Source organism: Lissotriton vulgaris, chromosome 6 (genome assembly GCF_964263255.1).
Source record: "Lissotriton vulgaris chromosome 6, aLisVul1.2, whole genome shotgun sequence".
NCBI lineage: Eukaryota > Metazoa > Chordata > Amphibia > Caudata > Salamandridae > Lissotriton > Lissotriton vulgaris.
Genome location: NC_141694.1, coordinates 991,778,873 through 991,799,387, shown reverse-complemented (window position 1 = coordinate 991,799,387; position 20,515 = coordinate 991,778,873). Strand labels below are relative to the sequence as shown.

The 20,515-nt window shown below is 49.4% G+C and overlaps 1 protein-coding gene across 15 annotated transcripts in view; it reads left to right on the top strand.

Moving 5' to 3' along the window:
- Positions 1–20,515, top strand: part of LOC147708315 (protein 4.1-like) — a 1,681,744-nt gene that overhangs the window by 1,213,933 nt on the left and 447,296 nt on the right. For all 15 annotated transcript variants that reach the window (XM_086927035.1, XM_086927031.1, XM_086927029.1 and 12 more), the window contains one exon: positions 2,888–3,060. In XM_086927035.1, the coding sequence (XP_086783161.1) occupies positions 2,888–3,060 (173 nt within the window). The remainder of the gene's footprint in view (positions 1–2,887; positions 3,061–20,515) is intronic.

The window sequence follows — 20,515 nt, the reverse complement described above, 5'->3', positions numbered from 1 at the left end:
CTAACTATTCAATAAACTCCCCTCATCAATCTGCTCCTGTTGTCCACGACCATGGGCTCTATATTCCTCTCTAAAATCAAGTAATGTTTAGCCTAAGTAAGGTGTATGTACGCATTTGTAGATATATTCATGCAATTGTGCATTCTGGATTCTGGATGTAGATTGTAGGCACCTGCTGCTTTGATCTTTCTTTTTTTGCATTCTGATTGTGTCCTAACTGGGTGTGCAGTCACCACTGATTGGTGAGCTTATCAACTAGCGAGATGGGATGCTGGTCATGATGGCTTGAGATTAATTTTTACAGTTGCTATGAACACTTCTAAATTTTAGTAGCAGGGTCTATTTTAATATGTCCACAGGCTTGTTAATTCAATTATATTTTCGCTCTCAGCTTTAACCCCCTTTGCTCAAGTTTTCTATTTATTGGCCACTCAGATGTAATATATGTGATACCAACATGTAATGAAAATTGCTAACTTGGACCCTACTAATAAAATTACCATTTATAAGGAGCCATCCAGTGTTGTTTGTGTATTCAGTTGATTAGGAGCTGCAATTGTAAAATCATCTGGATCTAAAGGCAACATTTAAAAATGTAACATTTACGGGATGGCACTGTTATTCATCACTACAGTGGTTTCTGATGCGTTCACAAATCATCAGGATTGTCCAGCATCAGTACACTTGTATTGCATGAAGGACAGACATGTTTTAGAAGTTGGGTCTTTAGCAGGAAGAAATGCAGTAGGTTAAATTTTCCTCAATTGCTAATTCTTAGGTTTTGCTGTAAGCCTTAACAAATGCAATATGTTAATGCATCAAATATATAGGTCTAGTTATTACAAATATATAGTTGCTTCTTAGACCAAATGTATGCAGCAATTTTACCTCCTTTAATTTTTTTCTTCTATTTTTCTTCTTTTTGCTGACTCATAGCGTAGAGTTTGTGAGCATGCCTATTGTTTTTTTTAAAGATTAGCTTTTTTTCTTACACTCGGAATTAATGCATCAAAAGTATTCCTCAATTTCCGATTTGTACTTTTATTTTTGACTGAAATTTTAAGGTTGTTCCAGCTACCATTACCTATTATTAGCTGATATTGTTGCCTCAAAAATTCAGCACTTATTGCTTCTAAATACCTACCTTAAAACTGAGTTGATAAACATTGTTTGACGAAGGCATAATCGAAAAATCAAGAACTTATATGATCAGTTAGTGGGCCCTTTGAGCCAATAACGACATTGTGATAGACTAATAAGATCAAAGAATTTTAGAAGCCCAAAAACGATGAAGGTTCATTGAGACCCTTTGATAATGTTTTGTTTCTTTGCTCTACATACCGTGTCCAGGGAGAAAAGTAAATAGATATGTTGAGCAAGCTGCCTATGTACTCCTAATAATGATAACTTGCTACTCCTCGGAAATCTTTTTACACATCCTGTGTTCTTGCTTTTTCTGAACTGGAAATATGCTGGTTGGAAAGCAGAAGTGATGCTGAAATGTATCAGTAGAACACCTCCCCGACATGTGTTCTCCTAATAACGGCAGTCATGCAATTTGCTCTCAGTTCTATCTCAAATATTGCATTATAACGCATGTGAGTGGGTATAATTTGATAAAATAGTTGTCATGTAATACTTGTTTTTAGAAACTACGTAATACATGTTAATTACAATTTAAACAGTCAAGCCCGAACTGCCAAGGCAGGTTCTTCCTGAATTAGAACACAAGCAACCCAGGACTTGTTTCTTCCTAGATCCAGACTGATTTGCATATAGCTGGGTCCAAACTGATGTGGCATGGTGTGCAAAAATAACGTTGGATTGAAATTTGGCCCTGTGTGATTACCCAGTGGCTGAGATTAATTCAAGCAATCTATCCACCACTGTTTTGTATACTTATCATGTTGCTCTAAGTGGGAAGTGTATATCCAGAATAGGGTCCTGTGCAAACTGTCCATGGAACAAAGCTGTATCTGGATGGTGAGCTTTAAATTAGGGAGACACCAGTCCTGGGTTGCTTGTGTTCTGGTTCAGGGAGGACCTGCCTTGGCAGTTCTGGCTGGACTGTTCCTATTGGAGTAGGGTCCAGACTGATTTGCATATAGTTGAGTGCAAAAACTGAGGTGACATGGTGTTTAAAATAACCATGGATTGAAATGCGGCCCTATTGATTACCAGTGGCTGAGATTAATTCAAGCATTCTGTCCATCACTGTTTTGTATACTTATTTTATTGATACAGTTGCAGAAGGAAAGTAATGGGACGTTAATTTAATTATTTTAAAATGTAACTTTATAATGCATTTTTATTTATTATTACAGTTTGTAAACATTTTGCAACTTTAAAGGAATTTATGTTAAAAAAGGTGAATACTTATGAAACCTTTCTTTGCTCTAGTATGGGACTGTTCTATGTGGCTATAGTCTGCTGGGTTATTTTCGTGTCACAGTCGCTGGAAGGGTCACTTATTTATGACCTTCCCGTGTAAATAGAAAAACTTTTCGCATGGAAGGCATCCTGAAAACAAGAACCTTCAAGGAAGAACGACTTTAGAACCCTAGCCTTCCACAAAATGAAGGGCACTTGGCTCGAGTGTGCATTCCTGTTGACTTTGTCACTGTATGTTTTCTATGCCTTTCGGGCAAGAAGACATTGGAAGAGACACCTGATTCTGAGCGAAGAATCAAATCATTTGATTTGACTGTAATAAAAGCTTTAATCATGGTATTATGCACAAGAGTGGAAAAGCAATTACTCTTCTGAAGGTGCGCTACCAAGTTGAAGATGTCACTGTTATGTATCTTGTTACTGATAGTCTGAATAATGATCTGCTTGCTTATATTGCACCATTTTACCTCTTCGCTCGTGTCTGTCATTGCCACAGGCTCAAGTCACCTGATAAACCTCCGAAAGCCAAGTTCCTAACTTTGGGTTCCAAGTTCCGCTACAGTGGCCGCACTCAGGCAGAGACGCAGCAGGCTAGTACCATGATAGACAGGCCTGCTCCCTATTTTGAGCGCACCTCTAGCAAACGTATCTCGAGGAGCCTCGATGGAGGTAAGTAATGACGAGCATTGGTAATGTCAATAGGTCTGGCATTTACAAAAGTTAGAGCTATTGGCGTTGTAAATGAAAATGTCTTTTGCCAATGTATTTTAATTTGTAGTAGAGTAGATGTATGTGGTGTGGAGTAGAAATATGTGGGTTGAATTGGAATGTTAGTCGTGCAATTGTGTGGAGTGGATTTGTGTAGTGAAATTCTGAAATGATGTGGCATGGTGGATAGCAGAAATTTGTATTCAGATAATGTATTTGTTAATGTAGTTTAGAGCGTAGTCTGCTCAAATGTATTCCACAGAAGGTACTGATCCAGGGGAGCTATCCAACAATCCTCAATACTCATCCCACTTAACCCAGGAGCAACTTATTATTATTATTATTATTATTATTGCATTTATTGAGCGCACAGCTACCCGGAGGTTTCCCGGCGCTTGCCTTGGGAACCCGTCCTGGCTTTTCCCTGTGAGATAGCCCCTACAGGGCATCCCCAAGGTGAAAGCCAGGCATCCCGCCGCAGGGGGCCGTTGTGGAGATTAAGCAAGCTTAATGCCCAGAGTTGCAGAGTGAGAACCCATGATTAGAGCAGGCACCGAAGCGAGAATTATCGAGTCCGTGGACATTTGAGCTCAAGACCCTGCCGCGTCAGGAATTGAACCCTGGTCCCGGGTCTGACCTCAGCTTCCGGGTCTGCCTGCTCTACACCGTGAGCCACACTTCTCCACTTACTTCTACTCATCGGTGGGGCCCATAGCACACACCACACTACTCCAGAATCAGTGAAAAGAAGGCGAGCTGCTGGATTTAGCGGGGTACCTATATTCTATACTTTATACATTATATACATTTCAGTATTTTCGATATTGTGCTAACCTATTTATAGGAAAACATAATACATCAAGGTACTCCGCTATTTGGTCGATTAACCAACTAGTAGAAGTCAGTTGATGGCGATTAAGACCAGCTCAATCACAGTAATCACATAACCTTAAACAATTCTTTTATTTTGTCATGATAATGGTCTAAAATAAAATATTAAGTAGACTCGAGTTTTGAATTAAAATATTGTATCTACTTCATTTAAGAAAGGAACATTTTGCATTTTATTTACACAAGCAAACTTAAAACATTTCTATTTAGTACAGGTTAAAGAAATGAAAATAAAGAAAAACATATTACCCATCTGTCATTAGTGAATGTCAGAGTCGCATAGGTTCCCAAACTGTCTCTTTATTCTCCTCAATGCCTCCCTGTGAGAAGTTGGCCTGATATGCAGTGATCACTATTCTAGTAATCACTATGTATCAGTCCAAACGACCCTTATTGATTGGTTGTAGTCAACCTTATAAACCAGCTTTCCTAGTAGCATGGACAAGAGCAGTCTTTAGGCTAAACTCTAGAGGGCGTGTTAAGCCAGCTGTTATACCATCACATATACCCCTTGAACACCAAGTGAAAGGACACCACACAAGTTGTTATGAAAATAAAGGATATTTATTTATAACACAACAACCCTGGACTCTTTATGAGGACAGGGCGCTAAGCACAATACAAAACTCTTAAAGAAATACTGAAAGTCGCACAATTACACAAATGCCCGAGGGGCACGAAAAACCATATACTATGGAAGTGGAATGCGAATTGCTAGCAGGTAAGTAACTATTCTCAGAGACTTTAGAATCGCTAGGCCTACAATGCTGAACCCTTAGATTAGAAGCAGGAGGCCCAGGAGCGCCGTGTGCAGAGTGGAAACTCTCACGCGTAATGCGGGACAGAGTCTATGGATGCTAGCAAATGCAAAGTTAGTGTTCTCGGGCGAACCCGACTAGGTAGGTCAAAAACGAAAGTGGATCTAGACACTTAGAGAGTGGATCTTCGCTGGAGCACCGTGGTACTCGATTTACCTAGCCCAGGGGCTGCGGCTGCATAGGGTTCAAGTGTCGTCGGGATTCTTCGTTGACGAACCAGGAGCCTGAAAGAAGAAGTTGCTGGCAGGCGACCAGTGAAGATGTTTGATGTGATCCAAGCCTGGATCGATGATGGAGACGACCTGTAAGCAGAGGGGACCGAATTCTGAATCACTAGCCAGTGATTAGATGGGCACCAGGATGGCACCGGATGAAGTCACCTCGACCAGGTGAGTGGGCAACGCTGGGCTCTGCAGTCTCTCGGACCAGGAGGCGTTGTCGGCGACCAGGATGGAGGTGCGAGCTGTCCCACGAAGGTATCTGCTGTCGGTGATGCTGGACCCAGGATTGGGGCAACAACTCTTGGCAAATGCAAGCCCACGCGGTGGACTCAAAATGGCGTCTGGAGTGGACCAGGAGGGTCCGGGGTGCTCCTCTGTTGGAGGGGAGCAAGGGCCAGTCTGGAGCAACCAGACCAGCGATGGAAGTGTCGTAGTTCGTCGTCAGGAGGGCTACAAGCCAGCAGGCAAGTGGCCGGACAACGCGGTGAGCAGCAAAGAGCAGAAGGGCCCCACGCAGATCTTGTGGATGCTGGGGGGCTGGGCTTCGGTGCTGGAGCTGCTCAGGGTTAGGGCTTCTCAAACCCCAAAGCACTCACTCGAGGATCCCTCGGCGGTTGTGCTGGATAAGCGTAGTGCAGTTCTGAAGATGGCCGGTCCCTCGAGGTCTTGTCACACCCACGAATCTCAGCGTGGCTGATGATGCAGGTAGAGGTCAGAGGTGCCAGGGAATCCGGGTCTCGTCGTGCTGGTCGGTCTGGTTCCGGAGGAAGGACGTGCAGCAAACCGCAGGTTACTTAGTTGGTGCCTGCTGATGCAGGGTGACTACTCCTTAGTCACAAGGGAGAAATCTTGAGAAGAAGTCTTGAGTTCCTTTCGTAGAAAGTAGTTTCAGGATTCAAAGATGATCTAATTTGTTCATCACCACCCCCTTTTCTGTCCCCGCTCCTACCTTTATTCTAAAGAAAGGGGCTGGTACGCGACTAGGTCCTGCCCATGGGTGGGACCAGGAAGGGGGGTGGTTACACCCCTCTCCCGACTTTCCCCAGCTCAGGGGCTGGTGTGCCCCTGGAACTGGTTCAAGCCGGCATATGCACAGTGAGCACCGGGGTGCCACTTGCAGTCACCTTCCTATTCAGCCCTGCCTACCTAGGATACACAAAACCCTGTCTGGGATGGTGCTAGCACCCCCCCTGACAGGAAACCCTTTGTCCAAGCTCTCCTCGCTGGAAGGACTCCCAGCAGCAGGAGGTCAGACTTGTGTCTGTGGTGGCAGCATCCATTTTGTGATGCTGAGGCTCGAGTTAACTTCAACCGGGGTTCACAGTTACATACATGTCGTGTCCCTCTAGAAGGGTGGAATGCTAACCCCGTCGCCAGAATTGGCGAGGGGTTAGTATTCCAATTCGTATGACACCTTACTCAACATGTTTTTATAAAGCGATACCAAAGTTGGCAAATAACCGCGAGGATTATAATGCACTTAAGAGTATATGGTATGCGTTATCATGGAACAGCTATTAGGACTTGGTTCCGCAAGCTGCAAACGGGCTCAGCTCATGCCAGAGCACCATCTCACATGATTCCAAGCACGCTGCCTTCAGGATTGTTAAGGCCTGCCATAGGAGTGACTGATAGGAATACATGTGTCCATTTTAGGGTTAGATACAGGTATACTATATCTAAAGCAAAGGGTGATTACACCAACTTGCCCCAGCTGTCGTGCAGCCAGTTGTGTCAGATTTAGATGGCCAGCCAGGGGTGGCATAATACATGCTGCAGCCCCTGGTAGGCCCTGGGTACACCTATGCCCTGGGTACAGGGACTGATAAGGTGGCCTATTACCAATTGGTAAATGCACCTAAGGTACACGTGTCAATTTAGTGAGAGAACAGCTAGGCTGTGGGTCTGATTAGCAGGCCCACAGCCAGGGAAGTCGTAACCCAGTGAAGCAAAAAGCAAAAATCTGGGGTGATCATAGGATTGCAGACCCTACTCTCCTACACTCCCTTCTAAAATAAAAATTCTGCAATCGATCATCTTCTCTGCTCCATCAAAGTTAAAGTCCAAAAATATTTCAAAGTCTCTAGCACCATAAAATTGTCCAAACAGACAGCATGTCGTGGTGCAAAATAAAATTTGTGGAGCAATGACCTTCTCTCACTTTCACGCAAGCCCTTTTATACCCTTTTTCTCTGACTAACTAACTTTAAATTGAATCTTTTAGGGTCCACAGTTCTTTCTGATTGGTCCATTAGAGGTGTGGTGATGGTCACCTCAGGCATTCCTTGTTCGAACCCGTTTGCGTTTTAGCAATGTCATCTTTAATTTTCTTACCATGGCATACGTCTCAACTTTTACTTGTCAATCTCTTTTTGTAACACTTTTTTGTTATAATTGTTTAACACGCTTCCTTTCTCACGATTTTAGATGCAAACATCCTTTGGCACGTATTCTCGTGCTAGGCCACCCTGACCTTGATCTCTCTCACTCTGAACACAGGCCAATCTATTCACACGTTAATTTTTAACGTGCATGAATCGAGGCCATCTTTTAATGAAGTACTGCCAATGATTTCGTAAACAGCCCTTTTCCCCGGTCAAGCCGCACAGGCTTCGATGGGAACTAATGCAAAAGTAAATACGAAAGAAAATAGATGAAGAATTAAAGCCCTTCTGTTTACCTCCCACCATTCTAATATCCCAGTTAGTTGTTGTAGGAAGGTACCTCCTGACTATGGTTGCCCCCAACTTTTTGCCCTGTGTTTTAGCTGGTTTTTGACATAGTCGACCTGGGACCCTGCCAATCAGGACCACAGGCCTACTGCTCTCTCTCTCTAAAATGGATTCCATGTACCTTAGGTACATTTCCAATTGGTACTGGGCCACCTTATCAGACCCTGTAACTCAGGGCATAGGTGTACCCAGGGCCTACCAGGGGCTGAAGCATGTATTATGCCACCCCTGGCTGGCCTCCTAAATTTGGCACAACTGGCTGCATGACAGCTGGGGCAAAGTCGTGTAATCACCCTTTGCTGTAGATATAGTATACCTATATCTAACCCTAAAAATGGACACACAGATTCCTATCAGTCACTCCTATGGCAGGCCTCGACAATCCTGAAGGCAGAGTGCTTGGAATCGTGTGAGATGGTGCTCTGGCATGAGCTGAGCCTGTCTGCTGCTTGCGGAACCAAGTCCTAATAGCTGTTCCATGATAACGCATACCATATACTCTTAAGTGCATTATAATCCTCGCGGTTAAATGCTATCTTTGGTATTGCTTTATCAAAACATGTCGAGTAAGGTGTCATACGAATTGGAATACTAACCCCTCGCCAATTCTGGCGACGGGGTTAGCATTCCACCCTTCTAGAGGGACACGACATGTATGTAACTGTGAACCCCGGTTAAAGTTAAACGAAGCCTCAGCTCCACAAAATGGATGCTGCCACCACAGACACGAGTCTGACCCCCTGCAGCTGGGAGTCCTTCCAGCGAGGGGAGCCTGGACAAAGGGTTTCCTGTCGAGGGCGGTGCTAGCACCGTCCCAGACAGGGTTTTGTGTATCCTGGGTAGGCAGGGCTTTACAGGAAGGTGACTGCTGAGTGGCACCCCGGTGCTCACTACGCATAGGCCGGTCAGGACCAGTTCCAGGGGCACACCAGCCCCTGGCCTGGGGAAAGTCCGGCATGGGAGAGGGGTGTAACCACCCCCCTCCTAGTCCCACCCATAGGCAGGACCTAGTCACCGGGTCAGCCCCTTTTCTTAGTATAAAGATGGGAGCGGGCCCCCTGTTCAGATTAGATCATCTTTGGAATCAAGACACGACTTTCTGCGAAAGGACATCAAGATTTCTTCTTCAAGATTCTCCCTTGTGGCTAAGGAGTAGTCGCCCTGCATCCGCAGGCACCATCAAGAACACTGCAGTCTGCTGCAAGTCCTTCCTCAGGAATCCGATGACCCAGCACGACGAGACCAGACTTCCCTGGCACCTCTGACCTCTACTCACCTCTACAGCCAAGCTGAGAACCGTGAGTGCGACGAGACCTCGAGGGACCGACTATCGCCAAGACTGCACGACTTCTTCACAACAAGCCCGCCGAGTATCCCTCTGGTGAGTGCTTTGGGGTCCGAGAAGCCCCGACCCTGAGCAGCTCCAGCACCGAAGCCCAGCCTCCCAGCATCTCCACGATCTGCGTGGGGTCCTTCTGCTTTTTGCTGCTCACCGCGTTGTTTGGCTACTAGCCCGCTGGCTGGTGGCCTTCTTAACGACGCCCGACGACATCACTGCTGCTGGTCTGGTTGCTCCAGACTGGCCCTTGCTTCCTTCCACAAGAGAAGCACCCCGGACCCTCCTGGTCCACTCCAGACGCCATTTTGAGTCCACCGCGTGGGCTTGAATTTGCCAAGGCTTTGTTGCCCAATCCTGGGTCCAGCGACGCCAACAGCTTCATCCATCGTGGGACAGCTCGCTCCTCCATCCTGGTCGCCGACAACACCTCCTGGTCCGTGAGATCTGCAGAGCACAGCGTCACCCACTCACCTAGTCGAGGTGACTACCATCCGGTGCCCTCCTGGTGCCACCTGACTACTGGCTAGTAGTCACAAACTTGGTCCCCTCTGCTTTCAGGTGTCATCTATCTTCAAGATCCAGGCTTGGATCACTTCGAACTCTCTTCACTGGTCGCCTGCCAGCATCTTCCTTCCAGGCTCCTGGTCCGTCTACGAGGATTCCCGACGTCTTTTGAGACCTATGCAGCTGCAGCCCCTGGGCTAGGTAACTTCGACATTTCGGTGCCCCAGCATAGCCTCACTATCCAAGGGTCAGAATCCACTTTCGTTTTCCTCCTACCAGGTCGGGTTCGCCCGAGAACACTAACTTTGTGAAATCTAGCTACCATAGACTTTGTTCCGCATCACGCGTGAGAGTGCACACTCTGCACCCGAGTTCCCTGAGTCTCCTAGAAGTAATCTAACGATTCTATAGTCAAGTCCTAGCGATTCCAAAGCCTATTAGTACTGTACTTACCTGCTAGTAATTTCGCATTCCACTTTCAGAGTATATGGTTTTCCGTGCCCTCGGGCATTTGTATATACTGTGCTAACTTAAGTATTTTTGTAAGAGTTTTGTGTTGTGCTTAGTACCCTGTCCTCATAAAGAGTACAGGGCTGTTGTGATTTTAATAAATACACTGTTTATTTTCATAACACTTGTGTGGTGTCCTTTCACTTGGTGTTCAAGGGGTATATGTGTGGTATAACAGCTGGCTTAACACGCGCTCTCGAGTCTTTAGCCTTAGACTGCTCGTATCCACGCTACTAGGATAGCTGGTCTATAAGGTTGACTTACAACCAATCATCAATAAGGGTTGCTGGACTGATACATAGTGTTCACTAGAATAGTGAGCACTGCATATCAGGCCACCTTCTCACAGTTGTTACCTAGCAAAAAGCAAACATGTAGCGTCATTTTACTTACCAAATGTAATTTTCGTCTGCAGCTAAAGACTTTTTCTAATTTAAGCACAAATACACACTTGTATTTAAATATATTATTACAGCTCTATGTTCGTATGCCTCGTTCACAGTAATTAGTATATTATTTTATGTAGGGCACTAATTAGTTTCTCCCATGCGTAGTGTCTATCTACGTGCATTTTGTTGATTATTTCACATGCTTCACTCTGTTAGTCGTTATAATTATGAGAGTTAAACTTTACAAGGGGTACACAAACAATTTTTGTCTCTCCCCTGCTCCAACAGTACAGCTTGGGGCACATGTGCATGCACCTGAACATCTACAATGTACCTGTAGCATGTGGTGCACTTGTGTATTGTATGTACAAATTTTTGCCTACAGTGAACTTCAAGGTTGCACCAGAGTGCGCCGTAAACACTGGTAAGTCAAAAAATGGTGTGCAACAAACTGCCTTTTACAAACCAGTCAGGCTTAATGGGTTCTAGTAGGACCATTGCACACTTACCCATTATAAGCTCTCTGTAAGTATGTACATGTGCACTATATAGCCAAAGTCATCGAGAAGACCGTCAACAAGCAGATGGCCGCCTTCCTCGAGACAAACGGATCCCTCGACCCCTCACAATCCGGCTTCCGAGCCAACCACAGCACCGAGACCGCCCTCATCGCCGCCACCGATGACATCCGAGCCCTGATGGACAAGGGAGAAACAGCGGCCCTCATCCTCCTAGACCTCTCCGCGGCATTCGACGCGGTCTGCCACCGCACCCTAGTACGGCGCCTCAGCAACATCGGCATCCAGGACAAGGCGCTGGAATGGATCATCTCCTTCCTCGACGGAAGAACACACAGAGTCCGCCTTCCACCGTACAAGTCAGAGGCCTCCGAAGTCATCTGCGGCGTCCCCCAAGGATCATCTCTGAGCCCCACCCTCTTCAACGTCTACATGAGCCCCCTCGCGGCCATCGTACGCAAACACAACCTCAGCATAATCTCCTACGCCGACGACACCCAGCTGATCCTCTCCCTGACCAACGACCCCGCCGCCGCCAGAGCCAACCTGCACGAAGGGATGAAAGAGGTAGCCGAGTGGATGACAACCAGCCGCCTGAAACTGAACTCGGACAAGACGGAGGTCCTCATCCTGGGCTCCACACCCTCCGCCTTTGACGACTCCTGGTGGCCTCCCGCCCTGGGCACCGCACCCAAACCGACAGACCATGCACGAAACCTGGGCTTCATCCTGGACTCCTCCCTCTCCATGATCAGGCAAGTCAACAACGTCTCCTCGGCGTGCTTCAACATCCTACGCATGCTACGGAAGATCTTCTGGTGGATCCCCACCGAGACCAGGAAGACCGTCACCCAGGCCCTCGTCACCAGCCGACTGGACTACGGCAATGCCCTCTACGCCGGTACCACCGCCAAGCTCCAGAAGAGACTCCAGCGGATCCAGAACGCCTCAGCCAGACTCATCCTCGACATCCCACGAACCAGCCACATCTCCGGACATCTGAGAGACCTCCACTGGCTCCCCGTCAACAAAAGAATCACCTTCCGCCTCCTCACCCACGCACACAAGGCCCTACACGACCAAGGCCCGAGCTACCTCAACAGACGAGTCAACTTCTACGCTCCCAAACGCCACCTCCGATCAGCCAACCACGCCCTCGAACTCCCTCCCGACCGACCTGCGCCTGACCCAAGACCACCTCTCCTTCAGGAAGAAGCTGAAGACCTGGCTGTTCGAGCAGTAGCGGCACCCCCCCCCCCTGCCCCCCCCCCCCCCCCCAAGCGCCTTGAGACCCTAGGGGTAGGTAGCGCGCTTTATAAGTGTCACTGATTGATTGATTGATTGATTATATTCACCCCATATGTTCACACAGTGTATATTACATATGTGTGCATAATCATGAATAAACACACTGTGGTTTGTTATGTACATATGTCTATATCTGCGCATCAACGGAGTGTACCCCATGTGTACATGTGTTTACAATTGTCTGCGCATATGCAAGGTGCACCTCTTGCAGGTTGTAAATATTCATATCTGAGCTTTTATACAGTGCACATTTTGATGTATGTACATATATCTGACTGAACAGTTAATTTCCTGTAGATAAATGTGTGTACCACAGTGTACATTGCACACACATAGCACAGTGTCCTTCCCATAGGTTGATGTGTACATTTTATATAGTCCTGCTTATCAGAATCCTAATAATTAATAAGTGTAACTATTCTGTTCACCTCCATACAGGAAGTTGTTTAAGATTGTGTGCACCCCTATACCCCGCAGAGAATCACTTCTCGCCAGTCCTTGATATAACCACCCTGCCCCCAAGCGAACACTTCCCACCTGAAATCCTGCCCTTTTACCGGATGTAGTCACTAATTCGGACACATCTGTGTGCCCAACAACACGCTCTGCAAGAAATAAACTTTACGAGGGGGGCATGTCTGAAACTAGGACCTCCGTACACATATTCTGAAAGAAACACGTTAGTTAGGTTCCTTACCTTAGAATATCCCCAGGCGTCAGGCTGGATCCGGAAAGATTTTTCGTCAGCAGTACCCCTGCGCATGGGTATGCGTCGTCTGCGGCTCTGTGTCCGTCGTCGGCGTCGTGATCGCCGGGATGACGTCCTCTGAGGGCTTATACGCCGCCCTTGCGCGCTGATGTTGGTTCTTCTTTTTTCCGCTCTTGCAAGCGCAGATCCGGGAAAAGCAGACCCCTTAGTCACTTTTCGACTAACTTTTTGGTCTTTTTGACTAACTTTTTTCGAGTTGACTTCGACTACTGGTGCCGGTAGGGATGCCCGGTTTCAAGCCGTGTGACGCCTGTCACCGACTGATGTCAGCTACCGACCCCCATCGTCGGTGTCTCTACTCTTTAGGGGCCGACCACGACAACGTCATGCCCCGACTGTCGGGCCTTGACTTCGAAAGCTAGGCGGGAGCGGTCCCGTGAGCTTCTCGAGCTCCGGCAGTCGGCTCTGCGATGCTCGAGGTCCCGGTCGAGGAGGAAGTCGAGGGACAGTCTCGGAGCCTTAGCCATCACCACTTGTCGGGATCCAAGTCCTCGCACTGAAGTAAGTCGAGGCATGGCAAGAAGAAGTCAAAGAAGCGACATCGCTCTTCTGACTCCCTTCGCAGGTCGCGCGACTCTGCCGAGGGTTTGGGTGGCATCACCCACGCGGCTCTGCCGGAGCCGCATCAGTCCCCACACCCTCCGGTCCCTGGCTTCATGCGACTCCGGGCGAGATTCGAGACCTCCTCGTGGCCATGAGGACTCTCTTCCCGCCGCAAGGCCTGTTGGCGCGCCTCCGGGCCCCGGCGGCGATGGGTGAGCCCTTCGCCTATGACCCGGCTCCGTCATTTCTGCCTGTTTGCCAGGACACGGCTGAAGGGGAGGACTGGGAGGGGTCTGAGGACCCTCTGGAACAGCAGTGCCTGTTAAGTCAGGACTGGGCAGATGAGCTGGGGGAGGCCAGTGGTCTAGACACTTCGCCTGACACTGGTTTCATCTCTCCTCCTTCTGTGGCTATGGAGGAGGGTTCTACTTATGCTCTGGTGCAGCGTAAGGCTTAAATGCCTTGCGCCTGGAGCTCCCTGCAGCAGCCGTGAGGACTAACCTCCTCACTCAGGTGCTTCAACCGCCAGTAAGCTCTTCGGAGCCTCTGCTGCACTTTAATGAGGCCCTCACAGACGTTCTGATGGGCACTTGGTCCAAGCCCTCTACAATCTCTCCTGTGGACCAGAAAGTGGCCCGGCGCCACCGCCCATCTCCAGGCGACCCCTGCTTTCTGTCAGTACACCCCACCCCTGAGAGTCTGGTTGTCCAGGCCTCCACGTCCCAGACCGCCTTCCCGTCCGCACCTCCAGACCGGAAATCAAAAAGGATGGAACAGTGTGGCAAGAAACTATTTTCCTCACTCAGTCTTGGGTTGCGGTCCATTAATACTGCATGCCTTTTGGACCATTACACCTACTCTCTGTGGGACACCCCGGCAGACGTGCTGCCCCAATGTCCGGAGGTGGCCAGGACACGGCTCGTCCAGGCTCTTGCTGAGGGGCGAGATGCAGCACGGTATTCCATTCGGTTTGGACTTGACACCACAGACGCGCATAAACCTTTCAGGAATGTCCAGAGCACTCTCATGGACATGCCCTTTGATGGCCGTCGCCTTTTTGGGACAAAGCAGTTAGCGCGCTGCAGCGCTTTAAGGACTCCAGGGCTACGGCCAAATCCTTGGACCTGTCGGCCCAGCGCCAGCAAACTTCTGCTTTTCGCCCCATTTGTGGACAAGGAAGGGGTGCCCCGCGCGTTCTTCCAGCCACAGGCCGCAGAACCAACCTCAACGCTGTCGCGGACGTGACGGAGCAGGGGGGACAGACAGCCGGTCAGTCCACATCCGCTCCCACAGCATCTGCCTCAAAGCCTTCCTAGTCCGAGCTTTCAGGCCCATTCCACGCCAGTGGGCGGCAGAGTTCGCCATCACCTGTACCATCACTTCGGACGGGTGGGTGCTGCAAATCATCCGAAGGGTCTACTCCCTCCCCTTCGAGGCGACCCCTCCAGCCATGCCACTGCATGTCGAGGGATCACTTGCAACTTCTGCAGGAGGAAGTTATGGCCCTCTTGGTCAAGGGGGCCATCGAGCGCTTTACTGGCCTAGAAGTGGGACAGGTTGTTATTCCCGCTTCTTTCTGGTTCCCAAGAAGGGCAAAGGGGGCCTACGCCCTATCTTGAACCTCAGGAGTGTCAACGTCTTCCTCCGGAATGAGAAGTTCAAGATGCTGACATTAGCTCAGGTTCTGGCTTCCCTAGACCCTGGAGACTGGATGGTAGTGTTGGACTTGCAGGACGCCTATTTCCACATCCCCGTCCTGCCGGCCCACCGGCGTTACCTGCGGTTCACGGTAGGCAACAAGCACTTTCAGTTTACCGTTCTCCCGTTCGGCCTCATCAGTGCCCCTCGGGTGTTCACGAAAGTGATAGCGGTGGTCACAGCTCATCTGCGCAGATTAGGGGTTCCAGTCTTCCCCTATCTCGACGACAGTCTTCTCCCACCTCCAGACTACGGCGTCCTCCTGCATTCGCTGGGGTTCTCCATCAACGTACCCAAGTCACATCTGATTCCCTCCCAGAAGCTCCTCTTCATAAGAGCGGTTCTGGACTCGGCGCAGTTTCGGTTCTATCCTCCCCAAAAGCAGGTTCGGGATATTCAGGCTCTGATTCCGATCTTACGGCCTTTATCCAGAGTCTCGGTCACAATGGCCCTACTGCTACTGGGTCTGATGGCCTCCTGCATCCTGCTAGTACATCACGCCAGGTGGTGGATGTGGACTCTGCAGTGGGACCTGAAGTTCCAGTGGGCTCATCATCAGGGCAACCTGTCCGACCACGTCCTAATCTCAGAGGGCACTGCAAGTCAGTTGCAGTGGTGGCTCACGGACCACGATTGGGTCAGTGGCAGATCCCTCTCCCTACACCAACCAGAGCACGTAGTGGTCACGGATGCATCCCTCCTGGGATGGGAGGGCCACATGGGAGAAGCGGAGATCAGAGGCCTCTGGTCACCGGCGGAGTCCCGGCTCCACATCAACCTTCTGGAGCTGCGGGCGATCTGTCTTGCACTGAAGGCATTCCTTCCCTCTGTCCGGGGAAGGGTAGAGCAGGTGTTCACGGACAACACCACCGCTAAGTGGTATTGCAACAAACGGGGCGGGGTGGGGTCGTGGACCATTTGTCAGGAGGCTCTGCGCCTCTGGACATCGCTGGAACTTCAGGGCATCACCCTGGTGGTTCAACACCTGGCGGGTCTCTGAACGCCAGGGCGGACTAACTCAGCCATCGGTGCATGATGGATCACGAGTGACGTCTGAGCTCGGACGTGGCGCAAGGTCTCTTTCAGCAGTGGGGAGAGCCTATGTTAGATCTATTCGCCACCGAAGAGAACGCGCAATGTCATCAGTTCTGTACGTTGGAATTTCCAAGGTGGCACTCGCTCGGAGATGCTTTTCGTCGCGAGTTAAGTTGGAGTCTGTTATACGCCTTTCCGCCTATACCACTTCTGCCCAGAGTGCTGAAGAAGATCAGGCGCGACCAGGCCCAAGTCATCCTTGTGGCTCCGGATTGGGAACGAAGATACTGGTATGCCGAGCTACTCAGTATGTCAATTGATCCCCCAATTCGACTTCCGATTCAGGAGGACCTTCTGTCGCAGCAGCAGGGGACGGTCCTCCACCCGAACCTGTCCAGCCTCCACCTCCATGCGTGGAGATTGAGTGGCGGCAGGTGATACCATTTGACCTGCCTCCTGAAGTCTGTGATGTCATTCTGGCAGCCAAACGTCCCTCCGCAAAGACGGTATACGCCTGCAGGTGGAACAAATTTGTGGCATGGTGCACAGCAAAGGCTGTGGATCCCCTTTCCGCCCCTCTTTCTGAGATTCTCCTCTATCTTCTTTCCCTTGCCCAGCAGGGCTCTGCTCTGGGCACCATCAAGGGATATCTTTCAGCTGTTTCAGCCTTCTTGAGGCTTCCTGATCAGCCTTCTCTTGTCAAGTCCCCTGTTGTAAATAGATTCTTGAAAGGCATTACTCACATGTTTCCTCCTGTTTCCTTTGTAATGCCTCAGTGGGACTTGAACCTGGTGTTGACCTATCTGATGTGTGCTCCCTTTGAGCCACTTCATAACTGCCCTCTTCGTCTTCTGACTCTAAAGACTGCTTTCCTGGTTGCCATCAACTCTGCCAGAAGAGTCAGTGAGCTCCAGGCTCTTTCCTCTAAGCCTCCTTTCCTTTCTGTCCATTCAGACAAGGTTGTTCTGAGGACTCGTCCTTCTTTTCTTCCTAAGGTGGTTACTGCCTTTCACATCGGGCAGTCCATTACCTTTCCCACCTTCTTTCCGCCTCCACATCCCTCGAAAGAGCAAGAAAGGCTCCACCGTCTGGACCCAAAACGTGCGCTCTCCTTTTATCTGGATCACACAATACAGTTCCGGGTGGGGAAGGGGCGGACAGTGCATAAACAAACCATCTCTTGTGGGTCGGTTTGTGCATTAAGGCCTAATATTCCTTGGCTAAAAAGGATCTTCATGTGGGGCTGCGAGCCCATTCCACTCGGGCCACAGCGGCTACTACTGCCTTGGGACGGGGAGTCCCTTTGCAGGCAGCTAAGTGGGCCTCGCTGCACACGTTTGCCAAGCATTACTGCCTGGACACCCAAGTCCGGAGAGACGGCTTCTTTGGCCGTTCGTTCTCCAGGACTTCCTGGTGTGATCTTGGTTCGCAGACCCACCACTGGGGTTGGTATTGCTGGGGTATCTATTCTAAGGTAAGGAATCTAACTAACGTGTTTCTTTCAGATGCACAAGTTACTTACCTTCGGTAACGATTTATCGGTAAGAAAAATTAGTTAGATTCCTTACCGCCCCACCCATCTTCCCGGTTCTGCGAACCGATATCTAGGGTTAAGTTCATCCCTTTCAGTTTCATGGCACCAGTGTCGGTTTCTTGCATGGCTCTGCGTTCCTGGTGCGGAAAGCTAAGTACAGAACTGACGTCAGCGCGTGAGGGCGGCGTCTAAGTACTCAGACGCCGTCATCCCGGCGATCAGGACGACGGACGCGGAGCCGCTGACCACGACAACCGACACGCAGGGGTACTGCTGATAAAAAAATCTTTCCGGATCCAGCCTGACGCCTGAGGATATTCTAAGGTAAGGAATCTAACTAACCAATGTTTCTTACAGATATATCGTTACCGAAGGTAAGTAACTTGTGAAACATGCATAGAGGGGGGCCGCAGGTGAAGCTAGGATGGATCCCTGCTTACACATACACATTCTCCTCTCTATTTTCACATTTTACCCCTTCTGTGCATGTTTGTTTGCAGGGCTCTGTCGTAGCTTCACCCCGGGCCTGGGTATGCAGGAAATAAAAGAATAGTCCCCAAAAAACATGTGCAGTAACAGAAGGCAAAGTGCCAGATTGGGGCCCCATTCAGCAGCAGTGCCATCTTCTTTCTACTTGGGTCATTGTGTCAGAAGATCCTGTTAAAAAAATGGTGGCAACAGCTGTTCCCAATGGTTTCCAAACTTTCCCACATACCTGTGTTGGTGTTGCACCACGTGGCACTGGCCCAGGCACTACATCATGGCATCAGAGGGAATTAAGTGGCTGCTGACATGGTGGAGGAATTGGTGGTTGTGAGAAGCTGGCCTGGTATATGCTGTCCACTAATCTAAGTGGGCACCTTGCACCAGTCCAGACAACCCTTCTGATGATTTTGGAGGTCTTAGATAACCGTAGAAGCTCTCTAAATGATAGCTGTGGAGAGCAGCCTTCAGTCTTAGTCCAGAAGGAGTGTAAAGCATCTTGTTTTATCGACATGCAATCTTATAGTATGGATTAAATGAAACAGAACCACCCCAAGTATTTATAAAAATATGTATTTATTATAGAATACTCTCTAGTACGTTCAAGAATCTCCCACAACGAGATAAACACAATGCAACCAATACGTAAGCAAAGAAACAAAGTAAATAGCACGAAATACACAATGGCCCCAGAGGTTGACCAAACCATATACTAAGAAAGTGGTATAAGAACCACGACTCGAGTCAAGGCAATGTCGAGAGGCGTAGAATTGCTGGGGACCCACAGAACCATCCAAGGTAAGTCGATAGGGACCCCACGCAGAGTGTGTGCAGTATGTGAACACGACCGCCCGCTCCGTACAAGTCTATGTGCAAGTCGCGGTTCGATTTTGAAAGATTAAGGACCCTTCCCAGTGGACCCTGGGAAAACCCCATGGAAGACAGAAGGTTGGAGAGCTACCCCACCCCACCCCACCTGTTGTACCCTAGTACCCAAGTTACCTAAACCTGGAAGCCGGGTGCATATGTGTGAAGTGGTGTCGGAAACCGCAGTCAAACCCAATGGAGGACTTCAGGATAGTGCTGCTGCTGGAAGAGGAGAAAGTATCTGTGGTAATCCAAACGTGGTTTCTTGAAGAGGAGTACCTTAAAGCAGAGGGGATATAGACTATGCCACTCAGGCATGACCAGCAGACTTGGAAGATGAATGCTCTCTGATGTTGGGTGCTTCAGGGAAGATGGCCTTGATTCGGCAGCTGTGAGGACCAGGCGACACTGAGGAAGACCAGGACCCGAAGCAGCGTTGGGACTAGCAAGGTCCTAGGGACTCCCCAAAGCAGGGGAGTCAGGGCAGGCCCCGAGCAATCAGGGAAGCCCAAAAGAAACAAGTTTGACCCTCAAATGGACTCACAGGCTGGAGGCACTGGAGTCGCGAGAGGACCTCAAGCAGCTCAACAAAAGATGCAGGCCACGATGCACACAGTGCGGTGTGGCTGAAGATTCTGATATGAAAGACACTCATAGTGATGGATTTCTTACCTTAGAATTACCCCCAGGCATCAGACTGGATCTGGAAAGTTTTAGTCAGCAGTACACCTGCATGTCGGAAGGTGGCGTCGTGCGGCTCCGCGTACGTCGTTGGCGTCGTGATCGCCGGGATGACGTAGCGGCAGCTAACTAGACGCCGCCCTCTCGCGCTGATGTTAGTACTTTCTTTTTCCGCACCAGCAAGCTCAGATCTGGTGAGAGCGGTACTCCCGGTCACTTTTTGACTGCGTTTTTCTAGGCCTTTTTCTCTCTTCTTTTCGAGTCGATCGACTCCTGGTGCCTTAGGGAGGCCTGGTTTCAAGTCATGCGGGGACTGTCATCGAATGATGTTGGTGACGGACCCGCACCACGTGGGTCTCTACTGCCTGTGGCGCGACCAGGACCCCAAGTCGTGCCCCGACTGCCGGGCCATGGCGACGGGGTCTTTGCAAGAGCGGTCCCGAAAGTTGCTTGAAGTCCGGCAGTCGACTCCGCGCCGTTCAATGTCTCGGTCCTGTAAGAGGTCGTGGGACCGGTCGCGGAGCCATCACCATCGTTCTTCGGGTTCCAAGTCTTCGCACTCGGGATCAGGTAAGG